The sequence below is a fragment of the Phyllostomus hastatus genome, unplaced genomic scaffold (assembly GCF_019186645.2).
Source record: "Phyllostomus hastatus isolate PE091 unplaced genomic scaffold, TTU_PhHast_1.1 phas_scaffold_1674, whole genome shotgun sequence".
NCBI lineage: Eukaryota > Metazoa > Chordata > Mammalia > Chiroptera > Phyllostomidae > Phyllostomus > Phyllostomus hastatus.
Window position 1 is genome coordinate 15,047,074 of NW_025334011.1, and position 20,615 is coordinate 15,067,688.

A 20,615-nucleotide genomic window follows, 5' to 3' on the forward strand; every position below is an offset into this window, starting at 1 on the left:
TTATGAAAAAAACTTACAAATACTGAAATCTGGTGTGAAATACTTTTTGAACACAGCCAATCAGGAAGAGTGTGAGGCTTTTTCGTTTTCCAGTTCAGCCCCGCTCTGAGCCCACCTGCACCTATGATGGACCTGTGGGTAGTTTCCAGTTCAGGGGCTATTACAAATAAAGCTTCTATGAATAATCATAACAGGTCTCCATAAGGGCATATGCTTTCTTTTATCTTGGGTAAAAACTAGGCATGAATGGCTTGACTTTACAGTAGATGTGTATTTAACTTTCTAGGAAACCGTTCCCTAAAGTGACTTTTTTTATATCTCCACCAGGGATATAAAGTTCCAGGGGATGTAGAGTTCCAGGTTCTCTACATCCTTGCTGACACTCAGTATGATTATTAAGTTTAGCCATTCAAAGAAATAGAGGTATTTCAGTGTGGTGTTAATTCATATTTCCCTAATGATTAGCATGATTGCTCACTATTCATATGTCTTTTATAGAGAGATGTTTATTTAAGTCTTTGGCCAATTTTTGCTTTAGACCTTTCACCCCTCCCAGAATCTTCCAGGCTCTAATGAAAGCAGTTCAATCTTCTAATATTAGGGCTCAATGTTGTCAAATGAATCAGACAAGGAACAGTGTTCGTATGACCCTGCATCTTCTCTTTCCTGCCACCTCTGACTCAAACTTCATCTCTTACCTATTCCCGTCCCCTTACAAAATAAAGGTCCTTATGCTCATCAGTCAATGACAACAAATATTTGACAGAGGCAAAGAGAAGGAAAGTTAGGTATTTTATGCATTAGCAGTATCTAGATGCAAGAAACAGACCGCTCACATGCCGTGTTCCATAGTTGCTGGCCCCTTTAGGCCACGTTTTGTGAACATTCTGACATTCTGAGCCTAGAGATCGTCAGATTTGGAGCCTCAATTGAATGTCTCATTGAGGAGTTTTTCTTCGATCACTCACCAAGAACTGAGAGTGAAAGGCACCCTCCATGGGTGGGCTTTCATTCCTCATTGGCAATCAAGAATAAGGTACAGCACAGTAGCCTTTTACATAGAACCCTACATCTCCCATATTTAAGAAGGTGCAACCACTCTAAGTCAGACACATCTGTGGATGGCTTCCATCTCCCACTCCACCTCCAGGCTTCCACCAACACATTGGTACAGCAGAGTCTGGTGTTCTGGGCCTTCCTTTCACTGTGATTATAAAAACATTTATTGGGGAATAATTTATTCCTCAGGCACATTAATGGAGTCCAGTTTCTGTTTGTATAATACAGACAGACAGATGTGCAGTATTTTGTGTTACTTTTAGATGAGCAATGCTGTTTACACAGAACTTTTCTGAGACCACCCAACTCCATTCACATGTAGCCTTCAGCTACTTCCAAGCCCTGGCCTCCAGAAGAACAGGGAAAATTTAATAACTCAGAGCCCCACCCAGTTTTGAAGACATGACTTAATACTGAAGGAATCTGCAAGCCTGCACTGCCAATCAACATGCCTACATCACATAAACCATCTTTTCTTATTCTAAAATATATAAGGTGGCTCTGGAAGCATTCTACTCTGTGACCTCCTTACATATTACTCATGTTTCACTAGATATCTAGAGAAGGTTGAGCAAAGACTAAATCTAAAAAATAATAATAGTACATGAAACATTTGACTTTTGGCCTTCCTCAAGTCTTCTACTTTCAGTTTTATTTCACATAAATTGCCTTTCCTCCTAGCTCTGTGTTATGCCTAAAGATATTGCTAATAATTTTTGTACATAAAAAGTTTGCTTTGTTTCATAGTATTTGCCAACATTGGCAGTATGTTTGCTCTTCACATGAACTCTGAAAAGCAAGTAAGGCGGTCAGTCCTAGCTCCATTTTCCGAGGAAGTCAATGACAAATCAGGCCAGTCTGCCAAGATCTCTCAGTGAGTAATCGGTTAAGGCAATTATAATGGCTGATCATAATCATTTCTTTTTTTCTTGTGTGATCAAGTTTAATCTGAAAACTATTACCTATTTTCACATTTGGTTGTTTTGAGTTGCATAGGCATACCATTATAGATGTATAACAAATATATTATGTTGTAACTTTGGTTTGCCAAGATGTAAAGCTACATCATTGCCTATTATTTCTAAGCCTTATTTGAATTTTAGTCAGCGATTTGCATAGAAAATGTGAACCAAGAAATAGTATTTTAGGTTTCTTCTGTAAATACTGATCCGTTTTAGTTACATCAATAACTAGGAGTTACATAACCAAGCATAGATAGAGTGGAAAAATTATTTGCTTAAAAGTTAAGACACCTGGTGCTATGCCTGGCTCTGTCATTAATTTTCTGGCATGTCCTCCCCCTTCCCTTATATGAATAATAAAAGAGGAAAATTGAATTCAGCAAATATTTATCAGGGGCCTACTGTGGGGGAAGCATTTTATAAATGACATTTAATTTAAACCTCACAACAGTTCTAACAGGTAGTTGTTATTGTCCCCATTTTACAGAAACGGGACCATTATCAGGGAGCTTAAAGAAGGGTCAAGGCAGCCCCTTTTCTTAATACACCATGTTCCTTTCTGCACGAAAGGCCCAGCTCAGTGATGGGGGTCCTATAAAATGCATGACAAAGTCCCCATCCTCAGGTGGATTTCAAAATTGCACAAGATTCAGAGGGAATGAGTGAGGAATAGCCAGTTTAACAAGGAATAAACAGGAGCTGCATGAGCTGGTGCTAAACACAAAGGAAGCGCATTGGCAGAGAAAAAAATCAGTTCCAGCTAACAGTGGCAGAGGGGGTGAGCATCAGGTGACGATTTATCATAAAAGTCAACCTTTATTTGTATGTGTCAAGAAGATTATGATTCTGAGAGGCAGAGATTTAGCAGAAAAGCATTCTGGGTAAAAGAAGCATTATAAGACACAAAGGTGATAAAAAGTAGGGTGTACCCTGGACTCAGCCAGCATATCGGCTTGGGTGGAACTTAGACCCTGGTGACTGAGTGTGGTCTATGGGACCTGCTCCATCACCATCACCTGGGAGCTTGTTAGAAATGCAGGTTCTCAGGCCATGCCCCACACAGGACCATAGTCTGCAGAGGTGATTCAAGTGCACATTATGAAGCACTAGGGAAAAGAAAATATAGTAGCAAGTCACATAGATAGATTCTGATCAGACTCAAGAGAGAAGCTGTGGAATGTATGGGTAGGTGGAGGCTTGGGAGCAAGACACAGGGTTAATCTCTGCTCAACCTTCAGCTCCATCACTTTCCAACTGTGGGGCCTTGAGCAAAGTTACTTAAACTGAAGTGATAACAGTACCTGTTACCTCATAGGATTTTTTAATGGGCTTTATTTTTTAGAGAGCTCACAGCAAAATTGTCCCCACACACCCACTGCCTCCCCCACCATCAAATTCTGCCCCAAAGTGGTACATGTTACAACTGATGAACTTACTTGACATCTCATGCCCACCCAAAGTCCAAAGTTTATATTAGGGGTCACTCTTCATGTACATTCCATGAGTTTGGACAAAGGTATAATGACATGTATCCATCACTGCAGTTTCATGAAGTACTTTCACTGACCTAAAAATCATCCGTGCCCCACTTATTCATCCTTTCCTCCCCCAACCCTGGGCAACCACTGATCTTTTTACTGTCTCCACAGTTTTGCCTTTTCCAGAATGTCATATACTTGGGATCATATAGTATGCAGCCTTTTCAGATTGACTTCTTTTACTTAGTAGTATGCATTTAGGTTCTTCCAAGTCCTGTCATGCCTGATAGCTCATTTCTTTTTAACAGAGTAATATTCCATTGTCTGGATGTATCACAGTTTATTTATCCATTCCCCTACTAAAGGCCATCTTAATTTCTTCCAAGTTTTGGCAATTATGAATGAAACTGCTATAAATAGCCATGTGTAAGGTTTTTTTATGGACATAAGGTTTCAGTTCCTTGGAGAAATGCCAAAGAGCATGACTGCTAGATCATACCTCATAGAGTTTTGTTAGGATTCCTGCAAGTTATATGCTCATTTAGCATCATACCTGGAGCTTAGTAAGTTTTCAATAAATGGTTCTCAAAGGCAGGCTTGCCCCTAATATTTAAGGATCTCACAAATGCAGATCTACAACCATATGACTAAATAGCTAACTTTATACTTTAAATATTTAACTTGAAAACTTTATAGCTTTGTCCCTGGACAGCTCATTTTTCTATCCAGATCCCCTGAGCAGGAGACTGAAGGAGCTGTGCTCAGCCCTGCAAGCCTGAGCATAGCCATGTGTCTGCTGGGCAGGACAGGGCCTATGTTGGGCCCAGAACCAGCTCCTGGGGGACTGAGCCTGCCTGAACCATGCACGGGACTGACCTGGTTAAGCTCTTCAGGGGTCTAGGGCAGCTAAGTTCTTCTCCGGGCATAGCTTTCCAAGTCAGATACCTCCTTCCAACTCAAACTCTACCTTCTGAACTGAGAGATAGGAGGGAACACAAGAGTTATCTGGGGAGCCTTGTCTCTTATTCACCTGCTTGGCCAATTTAGGGTGGCCAACTTGAAAAATATCAGCCACTCTTTGGTATCCCAAAGTAGCTCTGTACCTTTCTCCACCACCTCCTCCCCACCAAAAACTTAGCCATGAAAGATGGGTGGGGGCAAGGGACAAGGCCCAGTTCAGCATACATGTGCTTGTTGTAGAATTCTCATTAACTCACACTCTTACAGGAACTTCCAGAAAACCTCCTTGTAAGACCAAAAAGAAAATAGCAGATGTCTTTGTGTTTCAGTATCTGTGATGTTCAGGGCCACTCAGGCCTGGCTGTCAGGGTGGTCCTGCCCATTGTGATGACAAAATTGGACTTTATTTTGAGAGCATGGCCACCTCCCAAAATATTTTGAGCTGAAAAGTGACACAAGATAACAGAACTTTTTAGACCCAGAGCACCATTGGTTGGGAATGAAGACAGATGCAGTCTAGTGCCAAAATGCAGTATGTGAGGTTTCCCCAGTGTGGGCCCCTCCAGTGGCCCATCCTGTTCACCGTCCCGTCCCCTGACAACCTTTAAAAAGGTTCAGTAGAACTGATTTAAGATATCATTACTGTTGAGCAACACTTTTTATTTGATTATTTTTTTGAGAGTTAAAAATCTTTTCCAGGTTTTTTAGGGGGGAAATGTGGAAAACAATGGTCTTTCAAGAAAAAGTCACCCCTGATTTATGGTGGTGTTGGTACACATTTTAAAACAAAGACTGTACTGAAGTCTTGTGGGGCCATTCATATGTGTTAAGAGGCCCAGCTTGTTTATCCTTCTCATCCATAATTTAAAAACATAATTTAAACCAAAACAAGTCCATACCAATGGATTTGTCTGCTCAAAACAGAAGGATATCCTGCTTTGAGGTTGCAAACAGAGTTCATGTAAAGCAAAGTCACTGAATCTGTTTTTAAACTGAGTTTCCTCTTTACTGGGGTCTAAATGAAGTAAAGGACTATTTTATTCTTTCTCCTCCATGCTGCCCCTTTTTTGATTATCCTGCGTTATTCCTACTAGCCTGTAGCTTCTTTATATGATTGTGGTCCCTTATTCTGACCCACATCACTTTATTTCTCATAAGAAAAGTGCCTTTCTCTGTTGGGTGGGGATTACGCTTAGCTAACCAACACTGCTTTGGGAGAGTGGGCGGAACAGAATACTAATCACAACAGAATAATAAATTACTGTCAATAAACAGAAAGCCATGTTGTCTTTGAATAAAGTCACATCATGTTTGCAAAATTAGACACAGCAAATTGGGGAAATGCAAAATGTATGTGTACTTTCAAATGAGCTAAACTGTATATGCTAACATATATTTTTTTCTGGTTAAAATGCTAGTTTGAATTTAAAATGTATCCTTTACTAATCATGAAATGAATTCTTGGTATTAAAATATCTTATTGCAAATTTTTATATTTTAGTGTTCAGAATTCTTGTGGATTCTTGCACCCAAGTGTTTTAAAATGTAGAGGAGTCTATTTAGGAACTAAGATAATAAAATAAAAATCATGAGAAAAAAATGTAGTTTGGGTGGGAATCACTCAGACATAACAGAGGAAGGTCAGTTTTGTTTTTTGTAAATCTTCCCATCTGCTGAGTTACTCAAGTCAGCTTCATTTATGTCCCTCTCATTTGGGTTTCAGATATTTTTTGTATGTGTATAATTTTTGTTTGTCCTTTGTCTACCACTGGGCATAAAGCTACTTCAGGCTTCAGGGCAGCTGGTAGCAAGAAAAGAACTTAAAGCAGGAAAAACTAAGTTCTGAGTATTAAAAATATAACTAACATGTGTACTCAGGTGCTTGACATCTAACATCTCTGCAAACACTGGATGCCCCAATGTGCCAGCCCCTGGGACTGTAGTTAGGATGAAAATAAGGCTCCTATGCCGAAGGGCTTTTCATTCCATTAGCAATTGCTACATACACAGAACATTCTAGTTGGACATTTTCTATTAACATGCAGATATGCATAGAGTGTTACTGGGATGCAGATGAAGTCCTGGGGACTCCAGGAAAGCTTGATGATGCCTGAAATGAGTCTTGAAGAAAGAGTAAGAATTATCCTTGTGAAGAAAGACAGAGAGGTGTGGCAGGAGCTACGTGAGCTAAGACATAGAGGGTACAGCAGTGTGTTGTGTGCTGGAACTGGCACTGGTACAATGTGACATGATTAATTTTTCATTAATAATATTTACCAAAATTCTCAAATATTAACTTTTCCTGGAAATTAACATGATATTATAGTCAAGATTATTTTGTGTACAGGTAGTATAAACCTATTTTAAATGAGCATAAGCTAAAATGGTGGATTTATAGGAAGGAACTGGGGTATCTTATGATCTGCAAAGTAAATATGCAGCCAGGCCTGGAAGAATACCAGCATTCCAGCCATTAATTCTCACGTTCTGCCACCAGTCACATGCCACCATCTCATAGAGCAGTTTCAAGGTTAACTCCTTGCTTAACTGACTATAAATGGCTCCATGGAATAACGAACAGGATCTGATAAGAGATGATAGGTTCAAAAGTAGGTCAGAGCATGATGTTCAGGTGACTTCTGTCTGTTGAGGAAAAGGATGGAAACAACAAAGTGGAATTGTACATAGTATACCCACCAAATGGTCCACTTTAAAGCTTTAGATACCACAGCATGGGAACTGGAGAATCCCCCAGAAATACACAAACAAGGTTGTTTTTAACCAAGGCTCTCACCACAATACAGAGTGGCAATGGCATTACACGCGTCCTTCTTAGCCACAGCCTCAGTAAACCCAACCCCAGAGTACATGGCGTGCACATATTAGTAATGTACTGAGTTAGCTGAGCAAAGGGTATATCACAAGCTCATGTTAGAAAACTGAGGTAGATGTGCAAGCTTTACAAGACTAGAGGTAGATGGTGAGAACACAGGGCCTACTTTATGTTCTGTTTATTATTACGTGCCAGGCACTTTTCTAAGTGCATAACACATATTCTTTTAGTCCTCCTAATAATCCTATAAATTGAAACTACTAATATACTCCTTTTATAGATAAGGAAACTGAAGCACTGGTCAGTGAAGTGACTTGCTCAGTGTCCTACAACTATTAGAAGGTGGGGCTGTGACTGGAACCCAAGTACCAGAGTGCAGGGGACACCAGCTGCCTCTGTACTTCATATCAATGATATTCTTCCTCATAACTCACCCCACACAGGGTGTTAGAATGAGTTTGTAAACATAAACAATCTCAGAAGCAAATGGATAATTAAGTGAACAAGAAACCCAAAAGAAAGTGAGTCAATTTCAAATGAAGAAGACATGATAGTTTTCAAACTTATTTTGTCCCTACCATCTTCCTTTCAATCCAATCAATATAACAGAAACAAGTAGAGCTGGTCTGGTGGAAGCACAAACGCCACACCAGCTCTGGTGTGCTGTGCCCTCCACTCTAGCCTCAGCAGCTTGAAAGACTAAGGGGCTCAGTTAAGAGTCATATCCTATGTCAACCACTGTTTGAAATAGGATACTGGAATCAATTCACCTGTCCTTTTTGATTTGGTATCAAGTATTAGAGTAAAAGAATATTTTTTAAGATTTTATTTATTTATTTTTAGAGAGAGAAGGGAGGGGGAGAGGGAGAGAGAGAGAGAGAGAGAGAGAGAGAGAGAGAGACATCAATGTGCAGTTGCTGGGGGTCATGGCCTGCAACCCAGGCATGTACCCTGACTAGGAATTGAACCTGTGACACTTTGGTTCGTAGCCCGCGCTCAATCCACTGAGGTATGCCAGCCAGGTTAAAAGAAATTTTTTTAGCAGTTTGCAACATTTTAATTAGTTTGATCATTACAACTTCTTATAATGAACTGGTGTGGTATTGTTTTGCATTCCTATCCATTTTATATAATCTAGATGACCTTATTAGGCACAGGAGAATAGCGGAGAGGAAGGATTAGGCTGAAAAGGTGTGAGCAGGAAGCAAAATTAAGGCATCTGTGGAGTATGAGAATATTGAGAAAGCTCTGGCATGTATAGATCTTAAAGCAAGTAAGCTCTGACTCTGGAAATGAATAGCTGAGAGAGTGGTTCTTTTGTTTGTTTTCTTAACTTTTCCCCTTCCAGTTCCTCAAAAGGACAGGAATTCAGGATATTTATTCTTCCTCCATTACGTTCTCTCTAAACATTGTCTAAGCAGTCCAAATTCCCTGCATGAGGCATCACCACATCTGCTGGGTTATTTGATGTGCTTCTTTTTTTTTTTTTTTTTTGTACCTGGAAATCAGTTCACCTAAGCTCATATAGTTTCAAAATATTTCTTGCAAGGATGCCTAGACTCAATGACAGAGGTTTCCTTTACTACTTAAATAAATCCATACCACTTCTATCAATACTTCTACCAAAATATTGGTTTCTCCCAGTCATTTAAACTCATGTATTTACTTCATTAATACAACCAGGACCCACTTTTTCTCTGTGTTACCCTCAAAGATGTACAATGTGCTTCTTTCTTCTAGGAATATTGAGGGTGCAGGGTTTCACCAGAATAACATGAAGGCAGGCAATTCTAGGATTGAACTGGATTTCTTCACTTACTAGCTACATCTCTTTGGGCAAGTAACTTAAACTTTCATTGCCTCAAATTTCTCATCTATTAATTGGAAATTAAATAATATTTATCCTGAGCTTTACTGAACCTTATGTAGCACAACAGATAAATCCAGTCATATGCAAACTGTTTTAAACTATAGGAGAAAAAATAAAGAGGAAGATACAAGGTGGTGGAGTAGATAGAAGTTGCACTCTCCCCCTCCCATGACCACATCAAAATTACATCTAAATTACAGAAAAATCAACCTAAAGAACCAGCTGAACACTAGCTGAACAGAAGTCCTATAGCTAAGGTTATAAAGAAGAAGTCACACTGAGACTTGTGGGAGAGGTGGATATGAGAATGGATAGACCATGCACACATACACATGCAGTGGTTGAGAGTCTGGAGGGATATCTCAGCTGCAAAGTTCCTCCTGGAGGAATGAGGGCTCTCAGCCCCATACTGGCTTCCCAGCCCAGAGCACCAGTGACAAGAAAAGGAACCCACATAACAGCAGACTGTGGAAATCAGTAGGGGTTTTGTTTGCCTCAGGAGATAGAAGGCTGCTAGAAACCCAGGTGTCCTCTTCAATGGGCACCACACAACTCACTCACAGACACTCATCCTGGGCTCCAGCAGAGGAACAGCAAGCTCAGGTGGGTGCCAGAGTCATACAAAGAGAGATTGAGTTGCGTGACTTCAGGGCAAAGGCTAAAAGGACAGCCTTCCAATGTTAATGTATCGGTCCCTCCTACTACATGGCACATGGACACCATCTTTCCTGGGGTAAGCACTCTCCCAACAGGTCGTAGTCTGACACTGGCTTTGCCCTGAAGCCCTACGCTAACCAGCTTGAACATGGCTGAAGATGGGGGCCATCTTCTCATTCTGCCTCCAGGGTTCACCCATTTTTGTGTGGAGTCCTTCCCACACATGACATTAGCCTGGTGAACTACACTAGCTCCTTCCTGATGACTCCCTAACCTGCTCACACACTGCGAGAGGCTCTGTCAGTGGTGGCTACTGGCCTGGGCCCATGTTGCATTCCTCCTTAAAAAAGTTTCCAGGAATTCTGGTCAAGTTCTGGAGTGCCAGAGCTGCAGGAAGAAACTGAGTTGTCTGGCTTCAGGGCAAGGGCCATCTTCCCACAGGTCGCCTTTCTTGTGTTAAGCCTTCAGTCCATACAGCCAAATCTTAATCTGCTTTAGCCTGGTGAACTCTACCAGCTTTACCCTGATGACTCCCTGGCTCTGCCTGTATCACAATGGTCCAGGTAGGTGGTAGCTGGCCTTGGTATACCCTGAGACTTTTACTAAGTGGTCTCAAACCCAGCACAGGTGCTGAGTTTGAAACAGTATTAACCTGGTAAACACCACTTGCCCCTACCTGGTGACTCTTTGAGAAGTAGCCACATGCAACTCACATATAGCCCAAGGCTCCTACAGTGGTTGAGCCTAACCAGTAGGTGGCAACAGGTATTGGGTGCCTTGAGCCTTTTGCTCACCTGCCCCAGGACCAGTAGGGGTGGCTGATGGCCTCAATTCACAGCTTGACCCCTTTCACATGCACCCAGGTCCAGCAGAGGCAACTATAAGTCATGAATCACTTTGTAGTCTGTAACAGGTAGCCCAGAGCTGGTAACTGGCAGGGTCTGACATTTACCTAGCTGGGAGACCCCCAACAGACCCCAGAACAAACACAACTAGAAGATTGCTTGAGACTACAACAGAGTACCACCCAATTAGCTCCACAAGCAGCACACTGAAAGAGAGGTCTTGGTAGGCACTAGATCCTGCTGGGGAAAATTCCATTTTGTGGGGTCAGCTCCTGCACAGTAGCTCATATACTGTTGTGGCCAATCCTCACAGCCAGCCATCCTGAGGGTCAACCCCACTCAAAGATGTGACAACAGCAGTCAAGACTCAACTACAATAGAAGGGATCATATAAACCACACAAGGAACACTTCTGGAGAACTCAACCAACATGATCAGGGAAATGCATGACTGTGCCCCACAGGACACCTGCTACATAAGGCCACCCTACCCAGACTGGGAGACATTACAGATCTACCTTATACACAGAAACAAACAGAGAGGCAGCCAAAATTGAGGAAACAAAGAAACATGCCTCCAATGAAAGAACAGGGGAAATCGCCAGAAAAAGAACTGAATAAAATGGAGGCATGCAATCTATCTAATACAGAGTTCAAAACAATGATTATAAGGATGTTCAAGAAACTTAGTGAGAACTTCAAAAGCAGAACAAAAGACATAGAAATAATAAAAAGAGAACTAGTCAGAAATGAAGAATACAATAATTGCAATGAGGAATACACTAGAAGAAATCAACAGCAGATTAGATAAAATAGAGGCTCAAATCAACAATTTGCTAGTAGAAAACACCCAACTGGAAGAGCAAAAAGAAAGAAGAATTTTAAAAAACAAGATGAGGATAATTTAAGGAACCTTTAGGACAACATCAAATATAACAACGTTCATAAGAGTACAAGAAGGAGAAGAGAGAGACCAAGCGATTCAGAACCTATTTGAAGACATAATGATGGAAAACTTTTCTAACCTGGTGAAGGAAAAAGACACACAAGTCTAGGAAACACAGAGAACCCCAAACAAGATGAACCCAAAGAGTCCTACACCCAGACACATCATAATTAAAATGGTAGTGGTTTAAAAAAAAGAATCTTAAAAGAAGCAAGAGAAAGGCAGTTGGTTTCCTACAAGGGAGCTCTCATAAAACTGTCAGCTGTTTCCTCAACACATCTCTTCAGCCAGAAGGGAATAGCATGAAATATTCAAAGTGATGAAAGACAAGGGCCTACAACCAAAGCTGTTCTACTCAGTAAAACTATCATTTAAAATTGAAGGAGATGTAAAGAGCTTCCCAGACAAGAAAAGGCTAAAGGAGTTCATCATCACTAAAGCAGTATTATAAGAAATGATAAAGGGATGTTTTTAAGAAGAAGAAATGGAATATATGAGTGTGTATGAATAATATTGCAATAAAGACATACCTATTGATTATCACTTTAAATGTAAATAGATTAAATGCTGTAATCAAAAGATGTAGGGTAGCTGAATGGATAAGAAAACAAAACCCATATATATGCTGTCTACAAGAAACCCACCTCAGATTGAAAGACCTAAAGGAATAGAAAATGATATTTCATGCAAATTGAAACCAAAAAAAAGAGAGAGCTGGGGTAACAATACTTATATCAGATAAAATAGACTAAAACAAAGCTGTAAAAAGAGACAAGGAAGGACATTACATAGAGACAAGGAAGGACATTACATAATGATAAAGGGATTAATCCAAGAAGAGAATATAACCTTTGTAAACATTTCTGTATCCAATATAGGTGAACCTAAATATAGTAAGGAAATATTGATGGACATAAAGGGAGAGGTGGACAGTAATATAGTCATAGTAGGGGATTTAACACTCACATTGATGTCACTGTATAGATTTTCCAGATGGAAAACCAACAATGAAGCAGCAGCCTTAAATGACACATTGCACTAGATGGATTTAATTAATTTTTTTAGCATTTCACCCCAAAGTAGCAGAATATACATTCTTTTCTAGTGCACATGGAACATTCTCCATGATAGATCACACGTTAAGCCACAAAACAAGTCTCAACAAATTTAAGGAGATTGAAATCATATCAAGCACCTTCTCTGATCACAATGGTATGAAACTGGAAATCAGTTACAGGAAAAAAAAAGAAAACACAGAAACATATGGATGCTAAATAACATCTTACAAAACAATGAATGGGTTAACAATGAGATTAAGGAAGAAATCAAAACATACCTTGAGACAAATGAAACACCTTGAGTGAAAATGAAAACAGAACAACCCAAAATGTATGAGACACAACAAAAGCAGTCCTAAGAGGGAAATTTATAGTAATATAGGCCTGCCTCAAGAAGAGGAAAAATCTCAACTAAACAATCTAACCTTACACGTGAAGGAACTAGAAAAAGAACAGCAAATAAAGCCCAAAGTGAGTAGAAGAAAGAAAACAATAATGAAATCAGACTAGAAATAAAGAGTCTAAAAAAACAATACAAGAGATCAATGAAACCAAGAGCTAGTACTTTAAAAAGATAAATGATACATAATGATACATAATGATAAAGGGACAAACCAACAGACAAACCTTTAATCAGACTCATCTAGAAAAAAAGAGAGAGGACCTAAATAAATATAATCAAAAATGAAAGAGAAGTGATGAATGACACCAAAGAAATACAAAGGATTATAAGAAAATACTTATATGAACAATTATATGCCAATAAGATAAATTCCTAGAAACATACAACCTTCCAAGATCGAATCAAGAAGAAAGAGAAAATGTGAACAGACCAATCACAACCAAGAAAATTCATTCAGTAATCAAATAACTCCCAACAAAAAAAAGTCCTGGAATGGATGGCTTCACAGGTGAATTTTCCCAAACATTCAAAGAAGAATTAACACCTATTCTCAAACTATTCCAAAAAAATTCAAGAGGAAGAAAGGCTCCCAAATTCATTTATAAGTCCATTATCATGATTCCAAAATCCGACAAAGACATTACACAAAAAGAAAATTATAGGCCAATATTCCTTATGAACATAGATGTAAAAATCCTCAACAAAATATTAGCAAATGAATCCAGCAGTACATCAATAAGATCATACACTGTGATCAACTAGGATTTGTTCCTGGGATGCAAGTTTGATTCAATACCTGCATTCAATTAACATGGTATACCACATAAACAAAATGAAGGATAAAAATCAAATGATCATTTTAATAGATGCAGAAAAAGCATTTGACAAAATCCAGCCCCCATTTATGGTTTAAAAAACTCTCAGCGATGGTGGAATAGAGGGAACATACCTCAACATAATAAAGGCCATATATAGCAAACCTACAGCTAACATCATACTCAATAGAGAAAAGCTGTAAGTGGTTTCCTTAAGATCAGAAACAAGACAAGGATGTCCACTTTCACAACTCTTATTCAACATAGTACTGGAAGTTTTAGCCACAGTATTCTTATCTATTCAGAAGAGGTCTATTTGGGTAAGAATAGAGAGCTCAGAAATAAACCCATGTCTATATGGTCAACTGATATATGACAAAGGAGGCAAAGAACATGCAATAGAGTAAAGAAAGTTTATTCAACAAGTGGTGTTGGCAAAATTAGATGGATATGTGAAAAAATTGAAACTAGTTTCTTATGCCGTGCACAAGAATAAACTCAAAGTGAATTAAAGACTTAAATATAAGGCTTGAAATCATAAAAGTTTTAGAAGAAAACATAGCCAGTAAACTCTCTTACATTTCTCTCAGCAGTATTTTTTCTGATATATCTCAGGCAAAGAAAACAAAAGAAAAATAAACAAATATGACTACATCAAACTAAAAAGTTTTTGTACAGCGAAGAAAACCATCAACAAAATGAAAAGACAGCCTACTTAATGGTTGTCAGAAAATATTTACCAATGATACATCTGATAAGGCGTTAATATCCAAAATTTATAGAAGACTCATACAACTCAACACCAAAAGAAAACCCCTAACAATCCAAATAAACACAGACAGAGGACCTAAATACTCACCTCCAAAGAGGACATAAAGATGGCCAGTAGATATATGAAAAGATGCTCAGTGTCACTAATCACCAGAGAAATGCAAATTAAAACCACAAGAAGATACCACCTCACACCTGTCAGAATGACCATCATCAATAAATCAATAAACAGCAAGTGCTGGCAAGAATGTGGAGAAAGGGAAACACTCGCGCACTGTTAGGGGGAATGCAGATTGGTGCAGCCAGTATGGAAAACAGTATGGAGGGTCCTCAAAAAATTAAAAATGGAACTGCCTTATGACCCATCAGTTCCACTTCTGGGTATATGTCCAAAAAAAAATCAAAACACTAATCCAAAAGGAAATATGCACTCCTATGTTCATTGCAGCATTATTTGCAATAGCTGTGATACGGAAGCAACCCTAGTGCCCATTAGACACGTGGATAAAAATGTAGTGGTACATATATACAATGCAATATTACCTAGCCATAAGAATAATGAAATCTTAGCTTTTATGACACAATGGATAGACCTAGAGAGTATTATGCTAAGTGAAATAAGTCAGACAGAGAAAGACAAATACCACATGATTTTATTTGTATGTGAAACCTAAAGAACAAAACAAGCAAACACTATAGAAACATACTCATAGATTCAGAGGACAGGCTGATAGTTACCAGAGTGGAAGGGAGTTTGCACATAGGATGAAAAAATAGAAGGGATGAATAGTACAGATTGGCAGTTACAAAATAATCACAGGGATATGAAGCTCAGCATAGAGACTGAGGTCAATAATATTGTAATAACTAAGTGTGGTGCCAGGCAGGTACCTGAATCAGGGGGATCACTTTGTAAGTTAATACAGAATAATATTGAATGTTGACTATAATTAAAAAATAAAATTTAAAAAACAGAAATATATATAAATAACCACTCTACTCATAATATGAGGCCAATACCACTTTGCTTTAAAACTGTAGGCCAATGTTATGAAAATAAGATGAACAGTCCCAAATAAAATATTATCAAATCAAAACTAATGACAGTACAAACCAGTAGGGAAAAAGTAAATGATTCAATAAATGTTATGAGGACAATTGACTATATACATACTTGGAAGATATAAGGTACAGAAGAATTAAGGACAAATCTAATATTAAGAACATGTTATAAACTTGGACTAAGTAAAACCTTCTGAAATAAGACTTGCTTGGCAATACACTACTGTGTAACTTAGAGCACATTATTTAGCTTTCTGATGTATTGGGTGCTTTTTGTTTTGAATCAATAGAATAGAGATGATGATGGAAGTATTGTGAAATATACTGTGATCTGGCAAAGTACAAATCTAATTTGTTATAATAAACTTTGTGGTTTAATGGTTGTATCCAGTTCTGCATAACTCATTCCTCTGGAGGCACTGAAATCTTATTTTTCCTCCTGCTATTAAGAACATATTTGAACCTAATATGCAAAAATTTTCCTTATGTTAACTACTATGATAATTCGTAATTCCTATATCAACTCCTATATCTCAGCACACCTCTAGAAAACTTTCTCCTTTGACATATTTGACAAGTTCTTGACCTATTGACATGACTGCTTGTGGATATATGCTTATATACACCTGTACAAAAACAGAAAAGATCTGGGAATTCTAGGTATTCTTTGATTTTCTCCTTTTGTGACCTGTTCTCATAAGATGAAAATTATTGATGTTATCCAACTTAGTGGGCCACTTTCAAGCACTCTCTCCACTTCCTTGCAGTAAGGAGTGAATGCTTCACCAAGCAGAAATGAAAACATTTTAAGATCATTTATTTTTTCTCCTGATCAAAGAAATAAAAAGACAAAAACCTGTTTCATTGGTAACACTGTTATATATTGGTTGTTTGGCTATTTCTTCCCTTCCCAGAAGACCAATTCTATGACAAAGTAAGTCCATGTCTAGATCAGCACTCACTTTCAAGTGACAAAATCTGATTCAAACCAACCCAAGAACATTCCTAAGGAAACGAATTGGCTTCTGTAGGTGGAAAGTTCAGGGTTGGATATATCTTCAGGCATACTGGTTTGCATGGTTAAGGCCTAGTCTCATCTGATCCATATGGAATGAACTCCCCCCAGAAAGAGGCGGGGCCTTCGTTCCACACTTTGGAACGTGTACACTTTGTGCCTACATCATCATCTGCTCCCTTCGGTTATTGTTTGCATCAGAAGGTTGCAACATTACAGCAGTTTTGCTTGGTCACAGAGCCGATTGTCTGTAGGATATCTGCTTCAGTTCCTTGAATGTGTCTCCATAATGAGGCTAGAAAACAACTTGTTTTCTGTTTCCTGTTTTTCCCCCATGTTATTCTATTTGATATTCACTAAGTAACAATCCATATTTGGTTATTGTGCATGCATGAGTTTAATGAGGACAGGATGATGTACCACACATAAACACTGCGAAAGCAAATGCTCATAATCTCTTATGGGATTTGAGTGAAAAGTCATCTACAGAGGGCTCTGGGTCTCATTTTCCTGGGACTGCAGTAGGTTCCTGTGGCTTTGTCATCATGTCTGAAGGTCTCAGTGTGGTAGTTCTTGATCCATGGCCTGTTAGAATTGCCCTCGACATCAGCTGAGGGAAAGGACCCACACTAGTAGGGAGTGGAGGAGGCCTCTAATTGCTTTGGGAACCACAATCTAATTGTTCCCCACTGCAGAGCTACGACCGTGACATGTTGGCACAGTTGGCAAATGCTTGGCCCACTCCTGGGGCTCCCATGGCCCCCTCCACCCCAGGAAATTCTGGGGTTATGACTGTCATCTCCAATTCCATCAGCCTCAGGAGAGTCTGTGGCACCTTCCAGATTTTTGTTCCAAAATTAGGTTTGTGTGTCCTCTCCCACTCCTTCCATCCCCTCTCTCCATGGTCTCTCTCTCAACCATTAGAATGATTTGTCTCAAGCACAGCAGCAGCAAGTGGCTATTGGTAACCATAGGCAACCACGAACCTGCACTAGCTATTTGTGCTATACTACTGTTTGTAAGGCGCAATCTAGCCACTAGCTGGGTGGATGGAAAAATGTGTTCTATGGGCTTTCCTATACAGTAAAATATTGGCTTCTCTTTTTTCAGAATGACCAGTCCATGGGCGAGATGCAGATCATTGGAGGCTATGATCTTTCATCGCTGGCTGGAAAGGTTTGTAAATGTAACTCTGTTCAGTTCACACTGATGTCTGATGTTATGGGGAGATCAGTGACCTTCATGTCAGGTCAGCACTTGCAATACATTTCAGACACTCTCCAGGGTTTGCTAATTCATGCAGATGGATGTGTGAACTCTTTGAACGATTTCTCCTTTATAAAACACTCCTTTTATAATGCTTCCTGGACATGATGCAGACCGTATCTCTCATCTGTGAGCTTCCTTCCAATCTCACTTCAGACAACCTCGTATTACAAACCCCCTTGGCTCTCCTTGCTCTTTGTTTTCTACTCACCCTTTCAGGTACCTCCTGAAAAGGACGTTTTCCTCCTTTTCCTTTTACTTGTCTGTTTTATGTCTCTCATCCATGCCTAAGAACCCAGGCACTTCAGTAAAACATTTAATAAACAGGTTTGGTGAAATGTATAAAATTTGGGCAGAGAATAAAAAAGATTTTTTATGACAACCCATTTTTCAGCCATTTGCCTTTTTTCCCCTATTAAAATGATCTAACCCATTAGATGATAAGGGAAACACCTTCAATTTTAATATGGAATTCCAAAACTCACCAATACTTAGTAATCAAGTAAAAAAAGTGTTTGAATTCTGACATACATGTATACATCAGGAGGAGCTGTTTCATAAAGCAGGCACTCTTTGTGGCAATGTGACCTGAAACTAAAGTTTTGCTGTAAATGAAAGCAATGCAGAATTTGTTTTTGTTCAGCTCTACTGACATATCCTGTATTCACTGTCTCGGAACAGCTTCAGCTTTCTAAATAAAATGGCCCAGTCTGTTACAAAAGCTTAATCTCTCATATTTGTGGTTGTTATTGTTGTGCAACACCTGGATTGTGAATAGGAGCACCAGTCACGTTTAATAAAAAGATGAATAATAACACAAGGGACACTCCAATGCCACAAGGACTCTCTCTATAAAACAGCTTACTTCCCCAAACTCTGAAGGCTGCATAGTGGCATCCAAGTGTTAAATTACTATCTAGCAGTAAATTATGTTCCATAGAAATTGAAATTAACTTGTTAATGTATTACTAGGCCACCATTTGATGTTACTACTTCAGTGCATAGAATAACATCCTAGAAAACTAGAATACTCCAAGCAATTTCCATAAAGTCATAATTCTTAAAACCCTTGAAGTGGTCTTTAAATGATGTCATTTTATTTTTTTATCTTTTAACTTACCTTTATTTTATCTCTATGAAATGTATCATTTTATCAATATTCAAAAATCTACACATAGTTCAGAATCTCTATCATGTATCAGTGCATGTATGTGTATGTCTGTAGCAATATGTTTAATTGACATGTATGATATCATATCACCCAACTTAAACATTACATTTTTGTGAAATGGAGAACTACAAATCAAAAATAAAGGTATGTTGCAGCCTGTAACACTGTGGAAATATATCATCAGTATTCCTGAAGGCCAAAAGTTGGCAAGTGATACTGAACACAGCTCAATATTATGCTACATCAGTTTTATGTTTTTATATGCAAATGTTAGTTGAATAAGAAGTACTGCCTTTATTTAGGAAAAGATGAGGCAAACGTAACTTAAATCATCATACCAAACTAATATTATGACTGTACTTTTTTCTCCCAAGATCTGAAGTCAAAGCTCAGGTTATTAGGTTTATGAACAGCAACTGTATTCTAAGTTAATGCACATTCTTAAAATTGAGATACAATTGACATATACCATTATATTAGTTGCAGAGGTACAACATAATGATTCAATATTTGTATATATATTATGATCACCACAATAAGTCTACTGAACAACTAACATGAGAAGACATTTTAGTACTTTGTTGTGTGACGTTGCCTTTTACAGGCTTATTACACAAGAGGAATATACCTTGTGCTTTTACCATGGGCCTGTCAGAACAGCAACTCTGAGAATCCCAAATGAATGCCTCCATGAAAAAAACTGCACATAAAGAGGTGGTCCTTCTGTTCCTCCTTCTAAAATCATCTGTTTCCTTTTAGAATGATTACCCTCTTAGGTGAGCAGTGGATAGTCCCTTCCTCTAAGAGGTAGAAAGGAGGTCAAGGAAAGGGTACTTTCTTACTGGGAGGAGAGTGAGCAGAAGGGCTGACAGCACTGTGCCTCAGTATCCCCTTCTATAACTACTACAAAGACCCTTCACCACTACCATAAGAAAGAGATCATGGAAGATCATGGAAGTTCCATAAGAGATCATGGAAGTTTAGATAGGAGAGATGGAAAACCAGCCAGCAGTGAGAATGACAGGAGTCAGCTTTAACTTTTGTTAGCATGACAAATGATTCTTTTAGGTTACCAGGTACTGTTCTGTGATATCTTTACACTCTCCATGTGTACAGAGATGCCTTTCTATATATGTTTCAACATGTGCCAAGTAAGATCTCTTGGGCTTAGAACACACTGGGTTAATATTTCCAAGATGAACCAACATTGATTAGCCAGGTTCTCAACTGTCACAACAGCTTAAGATTAAAGCTCCTGCAGTTCACGGTGCCTAGGCTCACATCAGAGGGGAATGCTGAATATGCCAGTGTAGACCGCACTCTGTGCCTTCAGCTATATCTTGAATCTGCCTACTTCTCTTCATCTCCTTGGTTATCTCCCCAGTCTAGACCTTTGGTACTCAAAGGAGTCAGCAAACTTTTCAGTAAAGGACCAGATAGTAAGT

The 20,615-nt window shown here is 38.9% G+C and overlaps 1 protein-coding gene across 4 annotated transcripts in view; it reads left to right on the forward strand.

Annotated features, from left to right (window-relative positions):
- PRTFDC1 (phosphoribosyl transferase domain containing 1) overlaps positions 1-20,615 on the forward strand; it is a 93,258-nt gene that overhangs the window by 58,459 nt on the left and 14,184 nt on the right. For all 4 annotated transcript variants that reach the window (XR_006787872.1, XM_045857969.1, XM_045857966.1 and 1 more), the window contains exon 4: positions 17,844-17,909. Coding sequence is in view for 3 of the 4 variants with exons in the window: in XM_045857969.1 (XP_045713925.1) it covers positions 17,844-17,909 (66 nt within the window). In the remaining variant the exon portion in view is untranslated. The remainder of the gene's footprint in view (positions 1-17,843; positions 17,910-20,615) is intronic.